The 20,604-nt window shown below is 41.1% G+C and overlaps 1 protein-coding gene across 2 annotated transcripts; it reads right to left on the reverse strand.

The window, feature by feature from the left end:
* Positions 1-215: 215 nt before the first annotated feature.
* On the reverse strand, positions 216-20,601 carry POLL (DNA polymerase lambda). 2 transcript variants are annotated; one of them, XM_060768259.2, is made up of 9 exons: positions 20,525-20,601; positions 15,775-15,929; positions 15,204-15,498; positions 12,782-12,950; positions 10,896-11,207; positions 9,196-9,369; positions 7,135-7,263; positions 3,835-4,003; positions 216-2,609 (listed from the first exon to the last, which is right to left on the reverse strand). In XM_060768259.2, the coding sequence occupies exons 2-9, from the start codon at positions 15,884-15,886 to the stop codon at positions 2,245-2,247; spliced, it is 1,725 nt and encodes a 574-aa protein (XP_060624242.2). In that variant the 5' UTR covers positions 15,887-15,929; positions 20,525-20,601; the 3' UTR covers positions 216-2,244. The 2 variants fall into 2 exon arrangements, with proteins under 2 accessions (XP_060624242.2, XP_060624243.2); XM_060768260.2 differs by having other exon boundaries at positions 15,775-15,925; positions 20,525-20,596.
* Positions 20,602-20,604: the final 3 nt, after the last annotated feature.

The following is a 20,604-nucleotide window of genomic DNA, read 5'->3' on the forward strand; positions in this document are numbered from 1 at the left end:
TTTTGAGCCTATTTGCTAAGTGAAGCAGGTGGCATCCCACAGTCAAGCCTTCTTCTCAGATTGTTCTTAACACCTGCCATTCAAAAAAAAAAACCCTCTAAAAATGGAAGCACTACACAGCATTCAGGCAGATTTAACATACGTACCACTTCAAAATGACAATTTCCCACCATTGTGATGTCAGCCAAGTACTGTATTCACAAAAGACCCAAAAACATGTTTTAAAGTTTTATTAAATGTTAGAGACCACAGATATATTTGTTTTAAAAGCAACACAGAGAAGAAACAACCAATGGAGGCAAATCATGTTCAAGGTTAGGAGGCCCGGTGGCTCAATGGGTTAAACCTTGTGCCAGCAGGACGTAAGACCAACAGGTCACAGGTTCGAATCCAGGGAGAGTTCAGGCGAGCTCCCTCCGTCAGCTCCGGCTCCCCATGGGGGGACATGGGAGAAGCCTCCCACAAGGATGGTAAAACACCAAACTTCTGGGCATCTTCTGGGCAACGTCCTTGCAGACAGTCAATTCTCTCACACCAGAAGCGACTTGCACCTCACACCAAGTTGTTCCTGACACACACAAAAATTCAAGTTGGGTAAGGGAACTTGTCTGTCTGTGCAAATGCTGGACTTCCTAGTTAGAATTGAGATGTAATTCCGCCAATCTTTTCATTTGTTAATGCTAACAGAGGAGTAGATAAAGTGTGGTCCTCAAGATGTTGATGTACTGCAATTCTCAGCATGCTTGCCATTTGCTATGCTGGATAGGATAAATTTCGGAGTTTCCAAGAGGGCATAATAGGGTCAGTTTTCACACCCATATTCCAGGACGCACAGTATGTGGTTGTTTTTGTGTGTCTTCAAATCATTTCTGACCTATGAGAACCCTACGGCAATCCTATCGCAGGATTTTCTTGGCAAGATTTATTCAGATTGGGGTTGGCTTTGCCTTCCCCTGAGATGCATTCAAGTTTACCCAGTGGATTTCCATTGGGGTTGAACAGGGATGTGAATTCTGGATTTCTAGTGTCCTAGTCCAACTCTTCTGAAATAAAGGGTGCCCTTGCTAAGGTCCTAACTCTGGCCTTGATTTCATCAGAAATCTTTAAATATCTGAAGGGTTGTCAAACAATCCTAACACCTAATCCAATGGATTTAAATTACAAAAAAGAGAATCCAATTAAACCGGAAATTAAAATCTGTTCAATGGGGGACTAGACTATCTCTGAAAATAAGGGACTTCCCTTCATTGGAAGGTTTTAAAATGAGGTGAGATAACCACTTATGGAGAGGGATTCCTGGAGCTCAGTTCCTGCATCCAAGTCCATCCTCCTCCATCATCTTCAGCCCCATCCAGAACTAACCGGGAGTCCTTGACATACTACCTCTGCTTTTGATGGCTCTCAACAGAAAACAAGGTACTTATCCTTGCAACAGACCTCAAGATAGTCATAAAAAGGTAAAGGTAAAGATTTTCCCTTGACAATAAGTCTAGTCGAGTCTGACTCTGGGGTGGGGCTCATCTCCATTTCTAAGCCAAAGAGCTGGCGTTGTCCGTAGATGCCTCCTAGGTCATGTGAACGGCATGACTGCATGGAGCACCATTACCTTCCCACCAAAGCGGTATCTATTGATCTACTCACATTTGCATGTTTTCTGTTAGGTTGGCAGAAGCTGGGGCTAACAGCGGGAGCTTGCCCTGCTCCCCAGATTTGAACCACCAACCTTTCGATCAGCAAATTCAGCAGCTCAGCAGTTCAACCCTCTGCACCACCGGGGGCTTCCAAGATAGTCATATAGCTGTCCAAAAGAGAGAGAAAGCACTTCCATGACTAGGAAAGGCGGCAGCTTTCACAACACCAAAAAGGATGGTGCCTTTGCAAAGTGCTTGAGAGTGTCTTAAAAACCCATTCTTTAAAATCTGAGCATTCTCCATCCTCCTCCTATTAGATCTTTAAAAACAGTGTTCAGTGTGCAAAGTATTTCACAACAGTCTCTTATTTGTGTAGTGAGGTAGGTTTTCAATTCTTTAGGTTGCTCTCCTTACAATACCACTAAAGCCAATGAAATTCATTCAGAAACGTGGGCTTTTCCAAGGCGAGAGCGTCAACACCCAGCAGCACCAAAAAGAACTAGCGGTTCACACAACCACCTCCTTTAGTACCCACATCTCCTTGATCAAGGCATCGGGCACGCCTGAAGTGCAGCATTCAGGAGGCGTCCCGTGTCTGCTCCCCATCTTTCTCTCACCAGTCCCTCTCTTGTGGCTCCCGGTAAGGTAGGTCCAGAAGCAAGAACACATCCTTCTCAGTGGGAGTGGGCAGAACATGGCCTGGCACTGTTTTGAGGCCACCGTGCCCACGTACCACACCACAGCTGAGGGCATGCTCTGACAGACTCATGCCCTTGGTCTTGGCCAGAGCGCGCATGGAGCGATTGAAGTGGGCTGAGCCAGTGAAGTAGAGCAAGGAACAAGCAAACTCGCTGTAGGGCACCACAATGATATCCAGACGGCGGTGGCGCCTGTCTGGGCCTGGCAGACGGCAGACCCCAAGGTACTTTTTTTGGTTTCCACTGTCCTCCTGACTCACTAGGTCATCTGTGAGAAAACCTGAGGAGAAAAGCACAAGCATGTAAGTAAGGATAGCAGTTGTTATCCTCCAGAAACTTCATGTTTTGTGGCTGCCACAAACTATGTTGAATTGGTTGAGACTCTATAAGAAAAAACTACAAAAAAATACAAAAACTATAGCAAAATATGCTGCGGGATGTTCCATAAAAATTAAGTTTTTGCAGTTTAATAAGCATTTTCCACGTTTTTATGATAGAACCAATTAGGAAATGACATTTATAACCCAGGAACAAAAACTGTGTTACATAGTGATCTAAATGAATACATTTATTTACATAACTATGAAACTTCATGGTGTTGACTGCTGGTTACTGGTCTGTTTTGAAGCAGAATTCACAATGCTGGATAGGGTCTTTGAATTATGACCTGGGTCTGGACTATCTGAAATAGGTTATCTGCCTATATGATCCTGAATAGATTATATGCCCCTCAAAGGAGGACGTTTTCTCAGTCCTCTGGTGCTCATCTCCATTTCTAAGCTGAAGAGCCAGTGTTGTTCATAGACACCTCCAAGGTCATGAGGCCAGCTTGACTGCATGGAGCAGCGTTACATTCCCGCAGAAGCGGTACCTCTTGATCTACTCACATATGCATGTTTTCGAACTGCTAGGTTGGCAGGAGCAGAGCTAACAGTGGGAGTTCACCCTGCTCCCTGGATTCGAACCGCCAACCTTTCAGTCAGAAAGTTCAACAGATCAGCAGTTTAACACGCTGCATCATCAGGGGGGCAGGATATAAATACAATTAAGTTAAAAGCAGTCTAATCTCTGACAAAAACAACAAAACACTCAAGATGGCATTAATTAAGTGATTCATATTCTTCTTATTCACTGGTTGACTTTGCATTTGGAGACTATTAAAAAGTAAAAAAAAGTGACATTAAGACTTTTAACGTTTTTGTTAATGTTTTTTGTTCAAGAAACAGAATAATTTGTACTGTTAAATTGGAGCAAACAATACAGCCTTCCTTTCTTACGGTTTTTCAAACAATGAGCCCATGATCTAGTCCAGCTATATGTAGGAGGGAAAGAAAGCTTCTTCTAATAAAGTAGCAAGTATTAGATATTTTCTAATCAGGATGAATTGCCAAGATCAACTTTTTCTTACTATTTCAAATTGTTCAAAGGTGCAAAGAAGCTAGAAAACTCGTCGTCTATCCCCCCCCCCCCCCCCAGCCCTTGGAGCTTAACTGACAGTCCAGTACCCTGATTCCGAAGACAGTCAAGTAGCTTGCTGAATACTCCTTCGTGGGAGTGTCCATCAGGGTGAGTCACCAGCACATCTACGTCCCCACAAGTGGACTTTCCCCGCCGAAATGAGCCACATGCAACACACACTAGCCCAGGTTGGATAGACTGTGCTGCTTCTCTAACCTTGAAGATAAGGGAGATCAAAGCAATGAGTTGAGACACATTATCATTACAAGTTTCTTTTCGTTACTACCCAATGAGATAATTCAGTTGCCCTGCACTACTGTGTTTGCTATAAATAAATAAGAAGTGTTATTTCAATACAAACATGTATTTAAACTCAAATACATAGAAAAATAAAAGATAAATACTGGGGCTGCCATCACTCAAACTCTGTATCAACAACGATGAATTCCATCATTTGCACTAATCATGGAAACACAGCAGACTCCAATTAAAAGTATTCTGCTCCATCTAGCAACACTGTAAATTTACCATAAAGTGCCATTGAACTCAAAAACCTACTTCAAACCTACAAGTGAACACGAAGATTCTCACGATGGTAAATGACAAAAGGGAAGGAATCAGCCATAGCAGAGCACCTGACGAACCAACCTGAACACAGCATAAATGCTGGACCACTCTAACAACCACCAGACTACACAAAGAAGCCATTGAAATCCACAAGCATGTGGACAATTTCAACAGAAAGGAATAAGACCATGAAAAGGAACAAAAGCTGACTACCAGTATTTAAAAAGCATGGGCCACCGTGGCTACGTCCGGCTTCCCAAGGTAGAGGCGCAACTGGTGCACAAGTTTTAATTGTGCGAAAGCTCAATTTCAGGCTGAGTGATGAATCCAGGATCACTCCCAACCTGCATCTTTCGGGAGAGTGTAACCCCATCCAGCACAGGCTGTAACCGTATACCCTGTTCGGCCTTATGACTGACCAGGAGTACTTCTTTCTTGTCTGGATTCAATTTCAATTTGTTCACCCTCATCCAGATCGTCACAGTGGCCAAGCACCGGTTCAGGACCTGAACAGCCTTCTTAGCAGTAAGTGGAAAGGAGTGATAGAGTTGGACGTCATCTGTGTACAGATGACATCAAATTACAAAACTTGGGGTGATCTCCCATGGTGGCTTCACATCTACATGAAGCTGATGAATGAAAGAATAAACTTCATCAGTGTGTTGATGAGTTCCATGTCTTCTCACAAATGAAAAACAGACCAAGTATAGGGACTCACACAACGAATTTGGGCCCAAAGATGAGTTCTTCATCCAGCAGCATCCCAAGACCGGTGCGATTGATGGCTTCATTCAAGCATAATTTGAAGGGGATTTGGGTATGTAGGATTATGGGCCTTATGGTGCCAATCACCCACTTTACTAGACAAAGATGTGATTGCTGCTTCAGAACATAAAGGATTCATGGGGGAGTGCGAGGCAGTTTGGAGGGTGAGTACCCCTTGTCAGTCTCTAGGATCATCCTTCATTAGTGAGAGATAAACCCATTAACCTTTGCCCTGCAACATATGGGGATAGCTTTCATGGCTTTTCTAATGTAGATCTGGTTCTTTCGCATTTTCAATTAAGTTTTCTTGAAAGCAGCCAGTTCCACATAGCACCTTGGATCTCATGACAGTCGGCAGCTAATCCCTTCATCCTCTTGTCTCTTCACCCGAGGTGGGCAAGAGAAGGGTAATCTCATCAAACCCACAATGGGTCAACTCCGTTCGCAAAAGAGTCCCCAAAGAACTTTAATCCTATGTCAGGAGTGATGCCCTACCTGGCAACCGTGTATTCTTCCAGGGCAGGCACTGTGACTGACTGACAGTGTTACGCTGCCCAGTGCTGCCATGGCAATTTCCGCCTACAGAAGAAGCAATGAAAACGCTTCTTGTGTTTTTGATATTTATCCACTACTCAAATGTTTTTAGTAAACCAAGGGCCCAGGACACGATTCTGGCAAAGTCCAGAGAAAGGAAGAAAGAGGACTTGCTTAGACAGTTAGAAATGCTTCCTTTCCTCACCACAAGGAGCACTACAGAGACTTAGAAGAGGATTTGCGCTTCTAGCCTGCCATGAGGCGGTCTAAGGACTGGCAGAACAAACCAGAGGTTTCTAAAACAGATCTTATCATCTTACAAGCAAAAAAGTTAAGATATATTGAATTTGTAGTCAGCTATAGAGTTCATTCACCTGGAGAGTATGGAAAGGTTATTTATTTATTGTGTCAGAAGCGAACCAAGGGTACAGTTGTAATGTATTTAAAAACACAGTTAAATAAACATGGCATTATACTAAATGTCCTTTGACCAGTAGCTGGCCACTTGAAGTGCCTCTAGTGTTGCTATAAGAAAGTCCTCCATTGTGCACGTGACAGGGCTCAGACTGTATTGTAATAGGCTGTCTGTGGTTTGCTCTTCTCCACACTCGCATGTGGTGGACTCCACTTTGTGGCCCTATTTCTTAAGGTTGGTTTTGCATCTCGCGGTACTAGAGCGCAGTCTGTTCAGCACCTTCTACTTCACCCAGTCCCCTGTGTGCTCAGGAGGGAGTCTCTCATTCAGTATTAGCCATAGCTTTTGGTTCCAGGTTTTAGCCTGCCACTTTTGGAATCTCGCTTGCTGAGGTGTCCCTACGAGTATCTCTGTAGATCTTAGAAAACTATTTCTTGATTAAGGTGTTGGCATGTTGGCTGATATCTGAACAGAGGATGGGCTGGAGATGTCAGTGCCTTGGTCCTTTCATTACAGTCTGCTACTTCCTGGCAGATGTCAGGGGGTGCAATACCGGCTAAACAGTATAATCTATCCAGTGGTGTGGAGAGTAGACATAATGATAATGCAGCATGTCTCATTAAGAGCCACATCCACTGTTTTAATGTGGTGAGAGGTGTTCCACACTGGGCATGCATATTCAGCAGCAAGCACAAGGGCAGATATGACTTCATTGTGTCTGGTTGTGATCCCCAGGTTGTGTCAGTCAGCTTTCATATGATATTATTTCTAGCATCCACTTTTTGTTTGATAGACAAGCAGTGTTTCTTGTAGGTCAGAGCACAGTCCTGGTTTCCATGTTTTTACACATGAGGTCTCACCTTTGACTTGTCAGGAGGCTCAACTAGGAGGCCAAGGTAGTTAATAAATTTTTTATTAATGAACTGATTGATTGAACATTAAATGGATTGGCAAAATGTAACAACATAGCACCAAATTCAGAGGTGGGGCATAAGCAGCAAGAAGGGAAGTCATACCTTTTCTGCCTTAAAGGTGCCCTAGCCACAGTCCTTACTCAGAAACTTACTGTCTGCTCAATTTCAGCAGCTTCTTCCCTCGGCATACGCTCCACAAAGTCCTCGTAGTGCTTCAAGCCAATGGCCTGTTGGCGAGTGAGTGAGGCCTTCGAGCGGACATCATCCAGAGTGCGGAAACCCTGCCCAAAGTACACAGGAAACTCAGAGAGCAGAACTTCCTTTTTAGTAATCCCTCCTAAGAACCATTCTAGTACACTGGAGGGCTTGAATTTTTTTTAAAAAAGGGAACCTATCTCCTGCCCAATAGACAGTCTTGGGATTTAGCTCTTCACTGGGAACGTTTTTTTTCGTGTCAGGAGTGACTTCTGGTATGAGTCGCTTCTGGTGTGAGAAAATTGTCCATCTGCAAAGACGCTGCCCAGGGGATGCCAGGATGTTTTATCAGCCTGTGGGATGCTTTTCTCATGTCCTCACATGAGAAAATGGAGCTGACAGATGGGTGCTCACCCTGCTCCCCGGATTCAAACTGCCAACCTTTTGGTCAGCAGTCCTGTCAGCACAAGGGTTTAACCCATTGGGCCACCGGGTGCTCCTATAAGTAGTAGTTGCTGATCCATCATCACTGGGATCAACCAGGTCAATGCTCCAAAACTGGGGGCATCTTTGAAGGTTTGGGAGCAAAAGGAACCCAAGTGTAAACCCAATGCAATCCTTTGCAAGTAGCCAGATAGAGCCATGGTTGGCGCAACTAGCAAGGATACAATGCTGTTTCCGATTATGCAAAAAAACAAGGCAGATGCAAGCAGGAATGAAAGATGATATTAAGAACACCGAGGAGAACGCAATTGCAATTATATTTTCATAATGGAGCTGGTAAACCTCATAACACTGTGACACCAAAAATTACATGGTAGTCTTACTCAGAGTTAACTTCATGAACATGTAGATAATAACCACTGGCGTACTACAAATGAAGCCCACTTCCAAGGCAAATACTTTGAGACCTTTAACACCATTAACTATGGTATTATTCTGGGCTACTTTGCTGGGATGGAACTTGGGAGGTGGTTTTACAGTGGTTCCATTCCTTCCTGGAAAGTGAAGCCCAGAATATGGTGCTATATTGTTTAAATCAGTGGTTCCCAACCTTTTTTTGACCAGGGACCACTTTGACCAAGAACCACTCTCCAACATTAGTACCAAAACTTACGAATCAGTTTTTGGTAAACTTTAGATTCGGTTTGGTTATTTGGAGTGCTAATTCAGAAAATTGCATTGGACAGATCACATCAACTCCAGTTTCTGGCACAGAACATATGCCATCCAGTTGTCGCCATCTGCTTGCCTGCAGAAAACTATATTTAATAATCTAGAGCTGATGTGATAGTAGTAATCTTTCGTAGATAGTCAGCCTCTCCCCTCCTGACATCCCATTGCCTCAGCCCTATAAGAGGGTTTCGCGAGACCAGTCACTCTCGTGCCTATGTGGTTTCGAGGTAACGATGTAGTAACAATGAGGCCGCACACCATATTTGCATTCTTGGGGATCACTGGCGATCCACAGACCACAGGCTGGGAACCACTGGTTTAAATTGTTACTTTAAATTTACAATTAAAACTATTTTTATAATTTACACTTGTGTTTTAGCTCATTTAAATATTGTTATAGTTTAATTTTATTTTAATGGTGAACTTTTGTACATTCGACTCTTTTGTACCCTGTCTGAAAGCTGCCTTAAATTCCTGTTCTGGGGTAAAAGTGGGGAACAAACAAAGTTAAAAACAGCAAGAATGCTAATACTTTCTGACCTAAGTATCAAGATAAGTAATAATTCAGAGGTCACTTATAGCACATTCAGTTATTTTTCATGCTAGAATCAGTAAACAATACTATGTAAAATATAATCTCACATTTAGTGCCTTGTAGCAATGCCACAGTATAATTATAATAATAAACAAATATATGGTAGCAACATGCAGGATCTTAGAGACTAAGTGAGATAATTGAATTGACAGAACAAGCTTTCATAGACTAAATCTACTTCCTCAGAAGTAGAATATGGCAACAATTACTGCAGGGCTGATTACTGTAAAACAGGAGAGGACATTACCTGCTGGTACCACATCTGAGCTGTCTTCACTCCTGCTCCCCAGATATTGGAAAACACTTCCAGTGCTGATACACTCTCACTGATGTGGTCAAGCTTTCGAAGGTGACCACTCTCCAGGATCTCCATAATCTTTTCTGCCATCTTCTTCCCAATTCCAGGGATCTTACAGGCTTCCTGAAATAAGACCATTAAACAATGTTTGGCAAAGGAAAAAAAGTCTGCAAGATTGAATTACTATAAACAATGTATGTATATCTTCCTTAGGTTCAGAGGTTAGAAAAGTTATTTTTGGGACCAAAACCCTGATAATTTCCTAGCTGGACCGGGAATGCTAAGAGCTGTAGTTCCAAAAAGTAGTTCCATGCCCTTTCTAGACTGCCATATAATCCAGATTATCAAAGCAGAAAACCACATTATCTGCATTGAACTAGATTATGAGTCTACACAGCCATATAACCCAGTTCAAAGCAGATAATCTGGATTTTATACGGCAGTGTAGAAGGGGCCTCACTTAGTTTTCAACGTTTCCTTAAATGGGATATTTAAACCACCCCATCTAAAGAAGCCACTCTTCCAAACTACCATTTAGATCAGGCATCCTCAAACTCCAGTTCTTGACCAGTTTGGGTCTCCAACTCCCTCAATTTCTGACCATTGAACAAGCTGTCCATGGCTTAGGGGAGTCAGAGACCCAAACAGCTGGAGGGCTGGAGTTTGAGGATTCATGATTCAGATACTTAATAGACCTGTATATGTCCTTTTTTGTGTTGAACTCAAGACTATTTTGGGTTTCTAGAGAAAGGCTGCATGGTGTAGTGATTTGAGCACTAACTAGAGCACTGCTTCTTAAACTGTGGGCCCTGGTCCCAAATGGGGTTCCCTGAGCTCAATGTGAATCTCAAAAAATTGGCAACAGGAAAAAGTTTCTGAATGCCACTTAGTGACTGTTTTAGACATTTACACAAATCTGTTGTGTAGTGTTAGTGAGCTCTGTAGAAGATGCTCTAGCTGTACTTCATAAAAAGGAAAACCAGTCTGTTTAGCCTTGCAAAAGCTGATTTTACATCTGTAAATGTTTGATTTTTATACCTATTTTATATACATCTATGATAGGGGTCACATAAAAAATTCAGGCAAGAAGGAGTTGCAAGTGGAAAATTTTAAGAGGCCCAGTTCTAGAGAACATTCAGCCATGGAAACCCAATGGGTGACCTTGAGCAAGTCAGAGTGTTTCAGCTTCAGGCCCCTTCTACACAGCTGAATAAAATCACACATTATCTGCTTTGAACTGGAATATATCGCAGTGTGGACTCAGATAATCCACTTCAAAGCAGATACTGTGGGATTTTCTGCCTTGATATTCTGTGTTATAGGGCTGTGTGGAAGGGCCCTCATAGAAGACAAAAGTAAATCCCCTCAGAACAAATTTTGCTAAGAAATCATCTTGAAGGCACACAATAACAAGACAATCTTAAACATTCTCCATTCCCCCTTTAAGGAACCAGTTGCAGGATGTTTTTGCTGCTTCTCAATACTCAGAGGTTCTCTCTCTAAAAAAAATTGGTCAAAATAGCAACAGAATAGTAACTGCTCACTCAGCAGTTGCTACCAATAACAGCAGCAAGCCAGGATTACTTTATAGAGAAGATGCAATCCTAGCAAGAAAGAAATTTGTTTGGAAAGAGATCTTTCCCATTTACCTGATAAGATGTGACTGGCTTGTGGTAACTCTTTAGTGCGTTAATTGCTTTGGAGTAACCGAGAGACCTCCACTTATCCCCTTGGACAGAGTACGCTTTTTCCAACAACCCCAGCTTCTCTGTAATTGACTGATTATGATTTATCTTCTTGCTTTCAGAGGACTGAGCACAAACCCACTTGCCAGTGGGAGGCACCGCCAGAGAACCTCCTGAGGAAGTGTTGTTAGGATTTTGGCCTGACTTCAGTGCTTCTAGTTCTCCCAGGGTGACCATACGGTCTTCTTCCTCCATTCCTTCATCATCTGAGATTACCTTTGGAGAGACACAGAATACAAAGCCACAAAATACAGCTATCACCTGTCCAAATAGTTATGTAGTGCGAGCACATTGTGCACCAAGACAGAAATCCTTTTTTGTTTTAAAAGAAAGCAAAAAGGATTTTGGAATATTTTGTTTTAGACTGGTGAATAACAAAGTTCACATTACACTCCCCTGAAATAATCTCTAAAAACAGTAAAACCGAAAACTTTCATGTAAGATAATGAATAGAGGGGCCATGAAGGCAGTTCTTTTTTTTTTTTTTAATATTTTTATTAGGCTTTTAAGTACAAAAATATAAAAGAAGGGGTCATTAGGAATTTTGGGGGAGGGACAATAAGTGAGGGAGTGGAGGGGGGGAACCCATGCATACATACATACGGGGAGGGAGAGGCAGTTCCATCTTGCCTCCAGTGTCATCAGTTGGGAGCCCCCACCACCACCACCACCACCAACTGCTGCTCTGAGATCAGAGTGAAGAGAGGGGCCAGGAAGGCAGTTCCATGTTGTCTCCTGCACTGTGCTTATAATCTAATATAATCTAGTGTATATACATATAATAATTGATAATATTATAATGTAATACAATATATTATTACTACTAATAAAATGATATTATAATTATATATTTATATTAAATGTAATATTACTAATAATATTGCAGTATAATGTTATAGTACAATGTAATATATAATATTATGCTATGACAATAATATAATATAATATATTGTATTTACTTTTTACTTGTAACCTGCTCTGAGTCCCCTTCGGGTTGAGTAGGGCGGCATATAAATGTCATAAATAAATAAATAATGTCTCCGATCACTGCAATTCCTAGCCTTGGTATCTATGGCCCCTTCCACAGAGCTGGATAAAATCCCACATTATCTGCTTTGAACTGGAATATATGGCAGTGTGGACTCAGATAACCTGGTTCAAAGCAGATATTGTGGGATTTTCTGCCTTGATATTTTAGGTTATATGGGTGTGTGGAAGGGTCCTATGTCTGCTTGCAATGAGGGTGGAACTGGATGAAACAAAACTATGTTCTAGGTTTTACTAATGTTGATGGTTTCTTCTAGTTTTGTTTTTTGCTTGTTTTTCATAAAGTAGAAAAGCCCATAGAAAAAAGTGACTCCATCTTTAACAAGTGTAGTCTAAATGAGCTAAAGTTTTAACAAACCAAATGTGACCAGATTGTGTAATTGCTAGCCACTCTGAGTCCCCACAGGGAGAAAAATGGGGTACAAATAATGATAATAATAGTAATAATAATGTTATGCCCCAAACTGTATAATTATATCATATTAGCTACCTAATACATTTTATGTTCCTGAAGTATCGAAGTAATTTTCAATTTGTAAAGGAAATTAATATAGCAATTTAAAAAATCTTGAAATTTCCATTTTATTTTGGGAAAAATATCTTACAAAAAACTACCACACCAGCTTCAAAATATCTGGAAATTTACATCTTTAGAAGGTGCTTGATATTGAGTAATTTCGTTAGGAAATTCCTGCTCAAAAATATTCAAAAGCCGCAAAGTAGAAAATTACTACTAAACCAACCCCTTTGTCTTTTTGCTCTCCTGAAGGTTCTACCACGCTGCAGGGAACGTTGGCCCCTGATTGTGTTTCAGCTTTTAGCTCCAAGATGGCATTCTCCGTTTCAGGATGGATCGTCTTCACATCTGGATATTGCGATGGTTTCTTTGAATGGCCTTCTTCATCTATATATCTGACAAGAGTCAATGGACAACAAAACAAATTCACCGCATTTCAAGGCATTCATTCTGTCCCTAACAATAAACTGAAGAAACCAGAAAAGGTAAGTAAGGAGGATAACCCTGTGGCTAGATATCAACTAGCCATTACAGTGGTTTTCTAGAAGCTGGAGCAAGCCCTCACCTCCAAGGGTCTATATTTTCAAATGCTTATCTTTCAGCTATTAAACACAGAAATGCAGATTGAGTATACTGTATCTTATTCAAAATGCTTGGGATCAGAAGTATTTCTGATTTTGGAATACTTGCACATACATAATGCAATCTCTTGGAGATGGGGCCAAAAGTCAAAACACAAAATTCATTTATGCTCCATATACAATTGATTCTCATAGGCTGAAAATAATTTTATACACAATATTTTGTGTACAAAGCAAGAGGCTGGGTGAATCTTTTTTCAGAAAAATTAATGTTTCAGGATTACAACTCATAATCTATTATATTATATAATATTGATAATATTATTATAATGGAATACAGTATAATCCTACTAATAATACAATATAATAATATAGCAATATAGTAAAACTAATATATTAAATATAATTACTACTGCTAATATATAATGATATATAATGATATACTGTTTTACTGTTGTATATTTGTATATTTTAAGTTGTGATGTTTTTGACTGTGAGCCGCTTTGAGTCTCTGTGAGAAGAGATAAAGTGGGACATAAATAAATAAATAAATAAATAAATAAATAAATAAATAAAGCACTATGATCGAAAAGACAATTTCTGCCTGAGAGGTGCTGGGGACTGTAATAAAAAAAAACCCTAACTTTTCCAATCTCTGATCTTAATGTTTTGTATTTGGTGAATGTGTTTAGTTTCTTCGACACATATAGAGAACAAGAGGCTCAGCAGATGTTGAACTAGAGCTCCCATAATCTCTCATCACAAACTATGTTGACCAGACCTTTCAGACATGACATGCCAGCAACAAGAGAGTCACATCTTCCCTGTTGTTGCTCAGTGAATTCATGCTGAGTCCAAATATTATAAACCACCCCCCACACACCACTTACTTTTTATTAAAAACATGAATTAAAATATGGACGTCCTACCATGAATCTCAGTAAGTATTTCAGTTTGCAAATAAAAAATAATCTACAACATCGAAGGGATTTGAGGAGTGCATTAGAAGGCCATTTCTGAAATTGCTCATAGAATCATGTCCCTTCACATGAGTTATCTGACAGCCTTAATCTCCATTGAAGATAAAGATTTAATTATAACCATTTTTCATACACATGACCTGTTTATTTACTCATTCCCCATTCTGCTCCCAAAATGAAATTCAAAGCAAATTGTAACAAAGGTAAATAGAGAAAAAAAACCCCTTTCAGCTGTTGCACTCCAGTTACTGTTTATGATGTCTTCTCTGTTGGAGACCCAATTGGTGCAATTTTTGGCATCATTCTGGTGCCAAGTAAAAACAAGGCTGTTCACTTAAGCCTTAAGGTCTCAACTGGTCTTGCACAAACCCAGACATGTATATGGTCTCATTTAAAAAGTTTTAAATCTGTCTTTTTAGAAAAGTTGTTTAGTTGTTTAATATGTTTTAACCTTAAAATTAGTCAAGTTAGTGTTGTTGTACATTGCCCCGAGATCTCTTGCCAGAGGGCATGATATAAATAAAAAGGTAAAGGTTTTCCCATGACGTTAAGTCTATTTGTGTCCGACTCTAGGGGGTGGTGCTCATCTCCATTTCTAAGCCAGAGTCGGCGTTCTCCGTAGACACCCCCAAGGTCATGTGGCCAGCATGACTTACGTGGAGCAGTTACCTTCCTGCCGAAGCAGTACCTATTCATCTACTCACATTTGCATGTTTTCAAACTGCTAGCTTGGCAAAAGAAGATATAAATATATAAAAAAACGAAAGAAGATAAAGCTAAAAACTAATGATAAAAATTATCATTCAGATTTAATTAATGTTCTTATATTAACATGCCGTTACATTCAAAAAGTGTAAAATTATTTTAAAAGTGGAGCCCAGCCCATACCCAACGAGTTACTTCATTTCGAATACATCTCTTTACACCTATTTGATCCCAAAAATACTAGTTCTAGAAAGCTGTTGTGACAGGAAGAAAGAAAAGAATCAAGTGGTATATGAACAGAGCATGTATACATACATATAGTAATATTATAATAAATTATATCCTGCCATATAAAATCAGATGAAAATATAAAGACTCCTACTTCTCTGGAATGAAGAGGCTATAACCAGTAGTATCCAAAAGCTGCTGTGCTGAAATGCAGGAACTCAACCAGGATGCTTTTACCAGTTGCAATCCTTTGGGTAATTTGGTGAGTCGGAGGAGCCGGAACGCCCGCTCACAGTCCATGCCTTCGTCCACTATAACATGTGTCACCTCTGGGGAAATCTGGCTGCAGATGCTTCCCCCATTCTGGAGGATCTGTTTCCGGAAGATCTCAGCTCTGGCTTGGCCAACTCCAGCTTGCAGAACGTAGGTTGTGATGGGCTCCAACCACCCTGATGATAAAAGACAAAGGTTCAACATAGTGGAGGTCAGTTTCAAATCCTATCTTATGATTGACAGCTTGAAGCCATAAAGAGAATAAAGGAGGGTTTTTTTTGTAGAGCACACAACCAATATATTAAAGTATAATAACTGTACAAATGTCTATTTAATCGGAATTTCCCAAGTTATTACTCTCAAAAACAACTAATTTATATGACAAACTAGTTGTTCCTCATCATCTTAACAGAACACGAACACTACCACATAGCTTCTCTAGATAAACATACCTTTTTTGTTCCCAGCTTCATCTTTCAGTACTTTTGAAGGCACGACTTTTGGTAAATCATCTCTTGTTTTTTTTCGTTTCGGGAAAGCTTTGACAATTCCTTGGAGCTCCATGAAACATAGATAACTGCTTCCCAGGGACAAGTAAGCAACCTAGCTGGAAGTGAAGTTAAAGATAATGAAGAGTTTGTTTATTTAATGTATTGTTGAAGGCTTTCATGGCTAGAATTACTGGGTTGTTGTAGGTTTTTTGGGCTATATGGCTATGTTCTAGAAGCATTCTCTCCTGATGTTTCGCCCGCATCTATGGCAGGCATCCTCAGAGGTTGTGAGGTCTGTTGGAAACTAGGAAATAATCTGGAAATCAACCCTTTATTTTTTTTTCCTCAAAATATTCTCCAATTCCAATTTTCTTTTGGAAAACCGAATGATATTGTCTTTGATTAATATGTGTTCTCATGTTAGCATCTAACATGACTCTGTGGTCAACTTCCATTATTATTATTATTATTATTAGTAGTAGTAGTAGTAGTAGTATAATATTATTAGTGTTATGTTTATCTATACCCTGCTTTTTCTCTCCACGAAGTAGACTTGTCCATTATAGATTTGTGCTGGAGCACTTATTCTGGATCTACACTGCTGTATATCCTAGAATGTGATCCCAGACTTGAACTGGATTATATGAGGGCCCTTCTGCATAGCCATATAACTCAGAATATCAAGGCAGAAAATCCCACAATATCTGCTTTGAACTGGGTTATCTGAATCCACACTGCTATATATTCCAGTTCAAAGCAGATGTGGGCTTTTATTCAGCTGTGTGGAAGGGGCCTGAGTCTACACTGCCAGATAATCTGGGATCAGATCATGGAATATAGGGCAGTGTAGATCCAGCTTTTGAGACTGTACTTCTCTAGGCATTTGTTGATCCTTCACATTGATCATGGACTTGCACTGGAGCAACTAGAGTCCAACTCAAAGCAGATAATGTGGGATTTTATTCAGCTGTGTGGAAGGGGCCTAGGATCAGATGGTGGGATATAAGGAACCAAAGCCCAACAGATGGGGGGGGGGGTTACTGTATCTGCATGGCAGGTCTAAGGGAGACCACTTTCACACAGTGGAATAAAATCCCACATTTTCTGCTTTGAACTGGAATATATGGCAGTGTGGAATCAGATAACCCAGGGCCCTTCCACACAGCGCTATGTCCCAGAATATCAAGGCAGAAAATCCCACAATATCTGCTTTGAACTGGGTTTTCTGAATCCACACTCAGATAATGCCCTGATATTCTGGAATATAGGGCTATGTGGAAGGGCCCAAAGTGTTTGATTTAGATAACCCAGTTCAAAGCAGATATTGTGGGATTTTCTGCCTTGATATTCTGGGAGATAGAACTCCATGGAAAGGCTCTGGGTTATCTGGGTCCACACTCAAGATAGAGTGGGTTTTTCTGCCATGATATTCTGGGATATAGGGCTGTGTGGAAGGGCCCCCAGTTCAAAGCAAATATTTTGGGATTTTCTGCCTTGATATTCTGGGTTTTATGGCTGTGTGGAAAGGCCGGAGAGGAATAATCTGCTGAAACTCTTTTTGTTGCACAAGCATTAGAACCACAACTCTGTCCCTGACCATAAAAGGACCTCAGAAGCCCTTTATTTTATGGTTCATGCAATTAAATCCTTCCTCATCCCGGATCCCCCTTCCCAAAAATTTACATTGCCCAATCTCCCAGTGTTTTAAAATTTTATTTTTGATTTTGGCCTTGCCCAGTGTAATCTTTTGTGTTTATTGTTTGTTTTTATATTGTTATGTTGCTTATTATATTGGTTTTGCATTCTATGCTTTTATTTTTTAGTTCTGTTATGCTTTTGCGTTATACTGTGTTTACTGTACTGATGGGCATGGCCTCATGTAAGCCACCCTGAGTCCCCCTGGGGGGAGATGGAGCGGGGTATAAATAAAGTATTATTATTATTATTATTATTATTATTATTATTATTATTATTATTATTCCCAGGGCCCACACAGCCATATAACCCAGAATATCAAAGCGGATAATCCACAGTATTTGCTTTGAACTGGGTTATCTGAGTCCACACTGTCATATAATCCAGTTCAAAGTAAATAATGTGGGACTTTATATAGCGGCATGGAAGGGGCCCTTCCACACAGCCCTGTATCCCAGAATATCAAGGCAGAAAATCCCACAATATCTGCTTTGAACTGGGTTATTTGTGTCCACATGTCATATAATCCAGTTCAAAGCAAATAATGTGGGACTTTATAAAGCTGCATGGTAGGGGCCCCTGGGCCCTTCCACACAGCCCTATATCTGAGAATATCAAGGAAGAAAATCCCACAATATCTGCTTTGAACTGGGTTATCTGTGTCCACACTCAGATATTGTGGGATTTTCTGCCTTTATATTCTGTGTGGAAGGGCCCAAAGCATTTGATTTAGATAATCCAGTTCAAAGCAGATATTGTGGGATTTTCTGCCTTTATATTCTGGGATATAGGGCTGTGTGGAAGGGCCCAAAGCATTTGAGTTAGATAATCCAGTTCAAAGAGGATATAGTGGGATTTTCTGCCATTATATTCTGGGATGTAGGGCTGTGTGGAAGGGCCCAAAGCATTTGATTTAGATAATCCAGTTCAAAGCAGATATTGTGGGATTTTCTGCCATTATATTCTGGGATATAGTGCTGTGTGGAAGGGCCCCCAGACTGGGTACATCTACACTGCAAAATTAATGCAATTTGACACGACTTGAAGTGTCATGGCTCAGTGCTATGGAATTATGGGAGGTGTGGTTCTACAAGAGTCCCTTCCAGACAGGCCCTATATCCTAAGTCCTCAAACTAAAGCCCGGGGGCCGGATGCAGCCCTCCAAGGTTATTTACCCGGCCCCCGCTCAGGGTCAACCTAAGTTTGAAATGACTTGAAAGCACACAACAATCCTATCTCATCAGCCAAAAGCAGGTCCACACTTCCTATTGAAATATTAATAAGTTTATATTTGTTAGAATTGTTCTTCATTTTAATTATTGTATTGTTTTTAAGTGTTGCATTACAAGTAAGATATGTGCAGTGTGCATAGGAATTCATTTATTTATTTTTTTCAAATTATAATCTGGCCCTCCAACAGTTTGAGGGACTGTGACCTGGCCCTCTGTTTAAAAAGTTTGTGGACCCCTGGCCTATGATATGATCCCAGATTTGCTGCTTAAAACTGTTTAAGGAGCTCCATTGGCTGCCGTTTACCTACTGAGCCCAATTCAAGGTGCAGGTGCTTACCTACAAAGCCCTAAACGGTTTGGGACCTGCCTACCTGCGTGACCACATCTCCGTATATGAAACCACCCGCTCCCTCCGTTCATCCGGAGAGGCCCTGCTCATGATTCCACCTGCGTCGCAGGCTCGTTTGGTTGGGGAAGAGAGACAGGGCCTTCTCTGTGGTTGCCCCCCGACTTTGGAACACCCTCCCCAAAAACATTAGACTAGCACCCACGTTGGCAGTCTTTAGGAAGAACTTGAAGACCTGACTATTCCGATGTGCCTTTCCAGAATAGGATAACCTTCAGCACTACATCCCAGAAGCACTTTATTAGAGTATAAGACTCTCTGCACATTGCACTTGCCCAGAATCCCAACATATCACCTCACACACCCAGCACTTTTTAACCTGTACCCGTCATTGGCCCGGCCCTGGTTTTATTGCGTAATAGTGTAATGTTCTGTTTTGTTATTGCTTATGTTTTTAATTTGCTTTGCATTGTATTGTTATTGTCTGTTGTTGTTGTGTTGAGGCCTTGGCCTTTGTAAGCCGCATCGAGTCCTTCAGGAGATGCTAGCGGGGTACAAATAAAGTTTAATAATAATAATAATAGGACTCTAAGATCTTCTGGGGAGGCCCTGTTCTCGATCCCGCCTGCGTCACAAGCACGGCTGGCGGGGACGAAGGACAGGGCCTTCTCTGTGGTGGCCCCTCGGCTGTGGAACGACCTTCCCATGGACGTTAGATCAGCCCCTTCGTTAATGGTGTTTCGTAGAAAACTAAAAACCTGGCTGTTTGAACAGGCATTCGGATAAACAGTGCAATGTACACGATGAATATAGGATATAGGAATATAGGAACGGAACTATGGATGACGAATTTGGATCACGATTTGCTAATGTGTTGGTATTGATGTGTTATTACCATGTATACTATGTTGTTAATGGTTTTTTAAATTTTGTATGTTGTTGGATTGACTTTTTGCTCTTGTTGTGAACCGCGTTGAGTCGCCTACGGGCTGAGAAACTGCGGTATACAAGCAAAGTAAATAAATAAATAAATAAATAAAAAGTCCCCACTGCCAGATAATCTGGAATAAACAGATAACCTGGGACCAGATCCTGGGATATAGGGTTTATCTGGAAGGGCACAAGGCGGGCCTGGGCAAACTTGGGCCCTCTAGGTGTTTTGGACTTCAGCTCCCACAATTCCTAACAGCCTAGTTGGGAGTTGAAGTCCAAAACAGCTGGAGGGCCCAAGTTTGCCCAGGCCTGGCCCAAAATCTTTCGCTTTCTCTGCCAAAGAGAACTGGGGGCCTCACCAAATTACAAACATCCTGGATTTCAACAGGAAAGTGGAGTCAAACTGCATTGATTCTGTAGCGCAGATACACCTTGGAGAAGATGAATTCACAGAGGCGGGGCGCAACCTCCTTGCAGCTGAGGTTCATTCCCTTCATTCACTTACCGGAGGGAGGGGGGAGAGGTGGGCGCAACAGCCGAGGTGGAGGATGGCGCGCGCACAGGGCGTTCCTTCCGGGTCAGAGC

This window comes from Anolis sagrei, chromosome 3 (genome assembly GCF_037176765.1).
Source record: "Anolis sagrei isolate rAnoSag1 chromosome 3, rAnoSag1.mat, whole genome shotgun sequence".
Taxonomy (NCBI): domain Eukaryota; kingdom Metazoa; phylum Chordata; class Lepidosauria; order Squamata; family Dactyloidae; genus Anolis; species Anolis sagrei.

What these genes read in the sequence shown, in the direction of transcription:
- POLL (XM_060768259.2), bottom strand. Translation starts at nt 15,886, where the DNA reads ATGGAGCTCCAAGGAATTGTCAAAGCTTTCCCGAAACGAAAAAAAACA. An exon ending in AGCCAGTCACATCTTATCAG is followed by an intron (nt 9,370 to 10,895) that starts GTAAATGGGAAA and finishes GTCTTATTTCAG; the next exon opens with GAAGCCTGTAAGATCCCTGG. An exon ending in CTCAGATGTGGTACCAGCAG is followed by an intron (nt 7,264 to 9,195) that starts GTAATGTCCTCT and finishes TACTTTGGGCAG; the next exon opens with GGTTTCCGCACTCTGGATGA.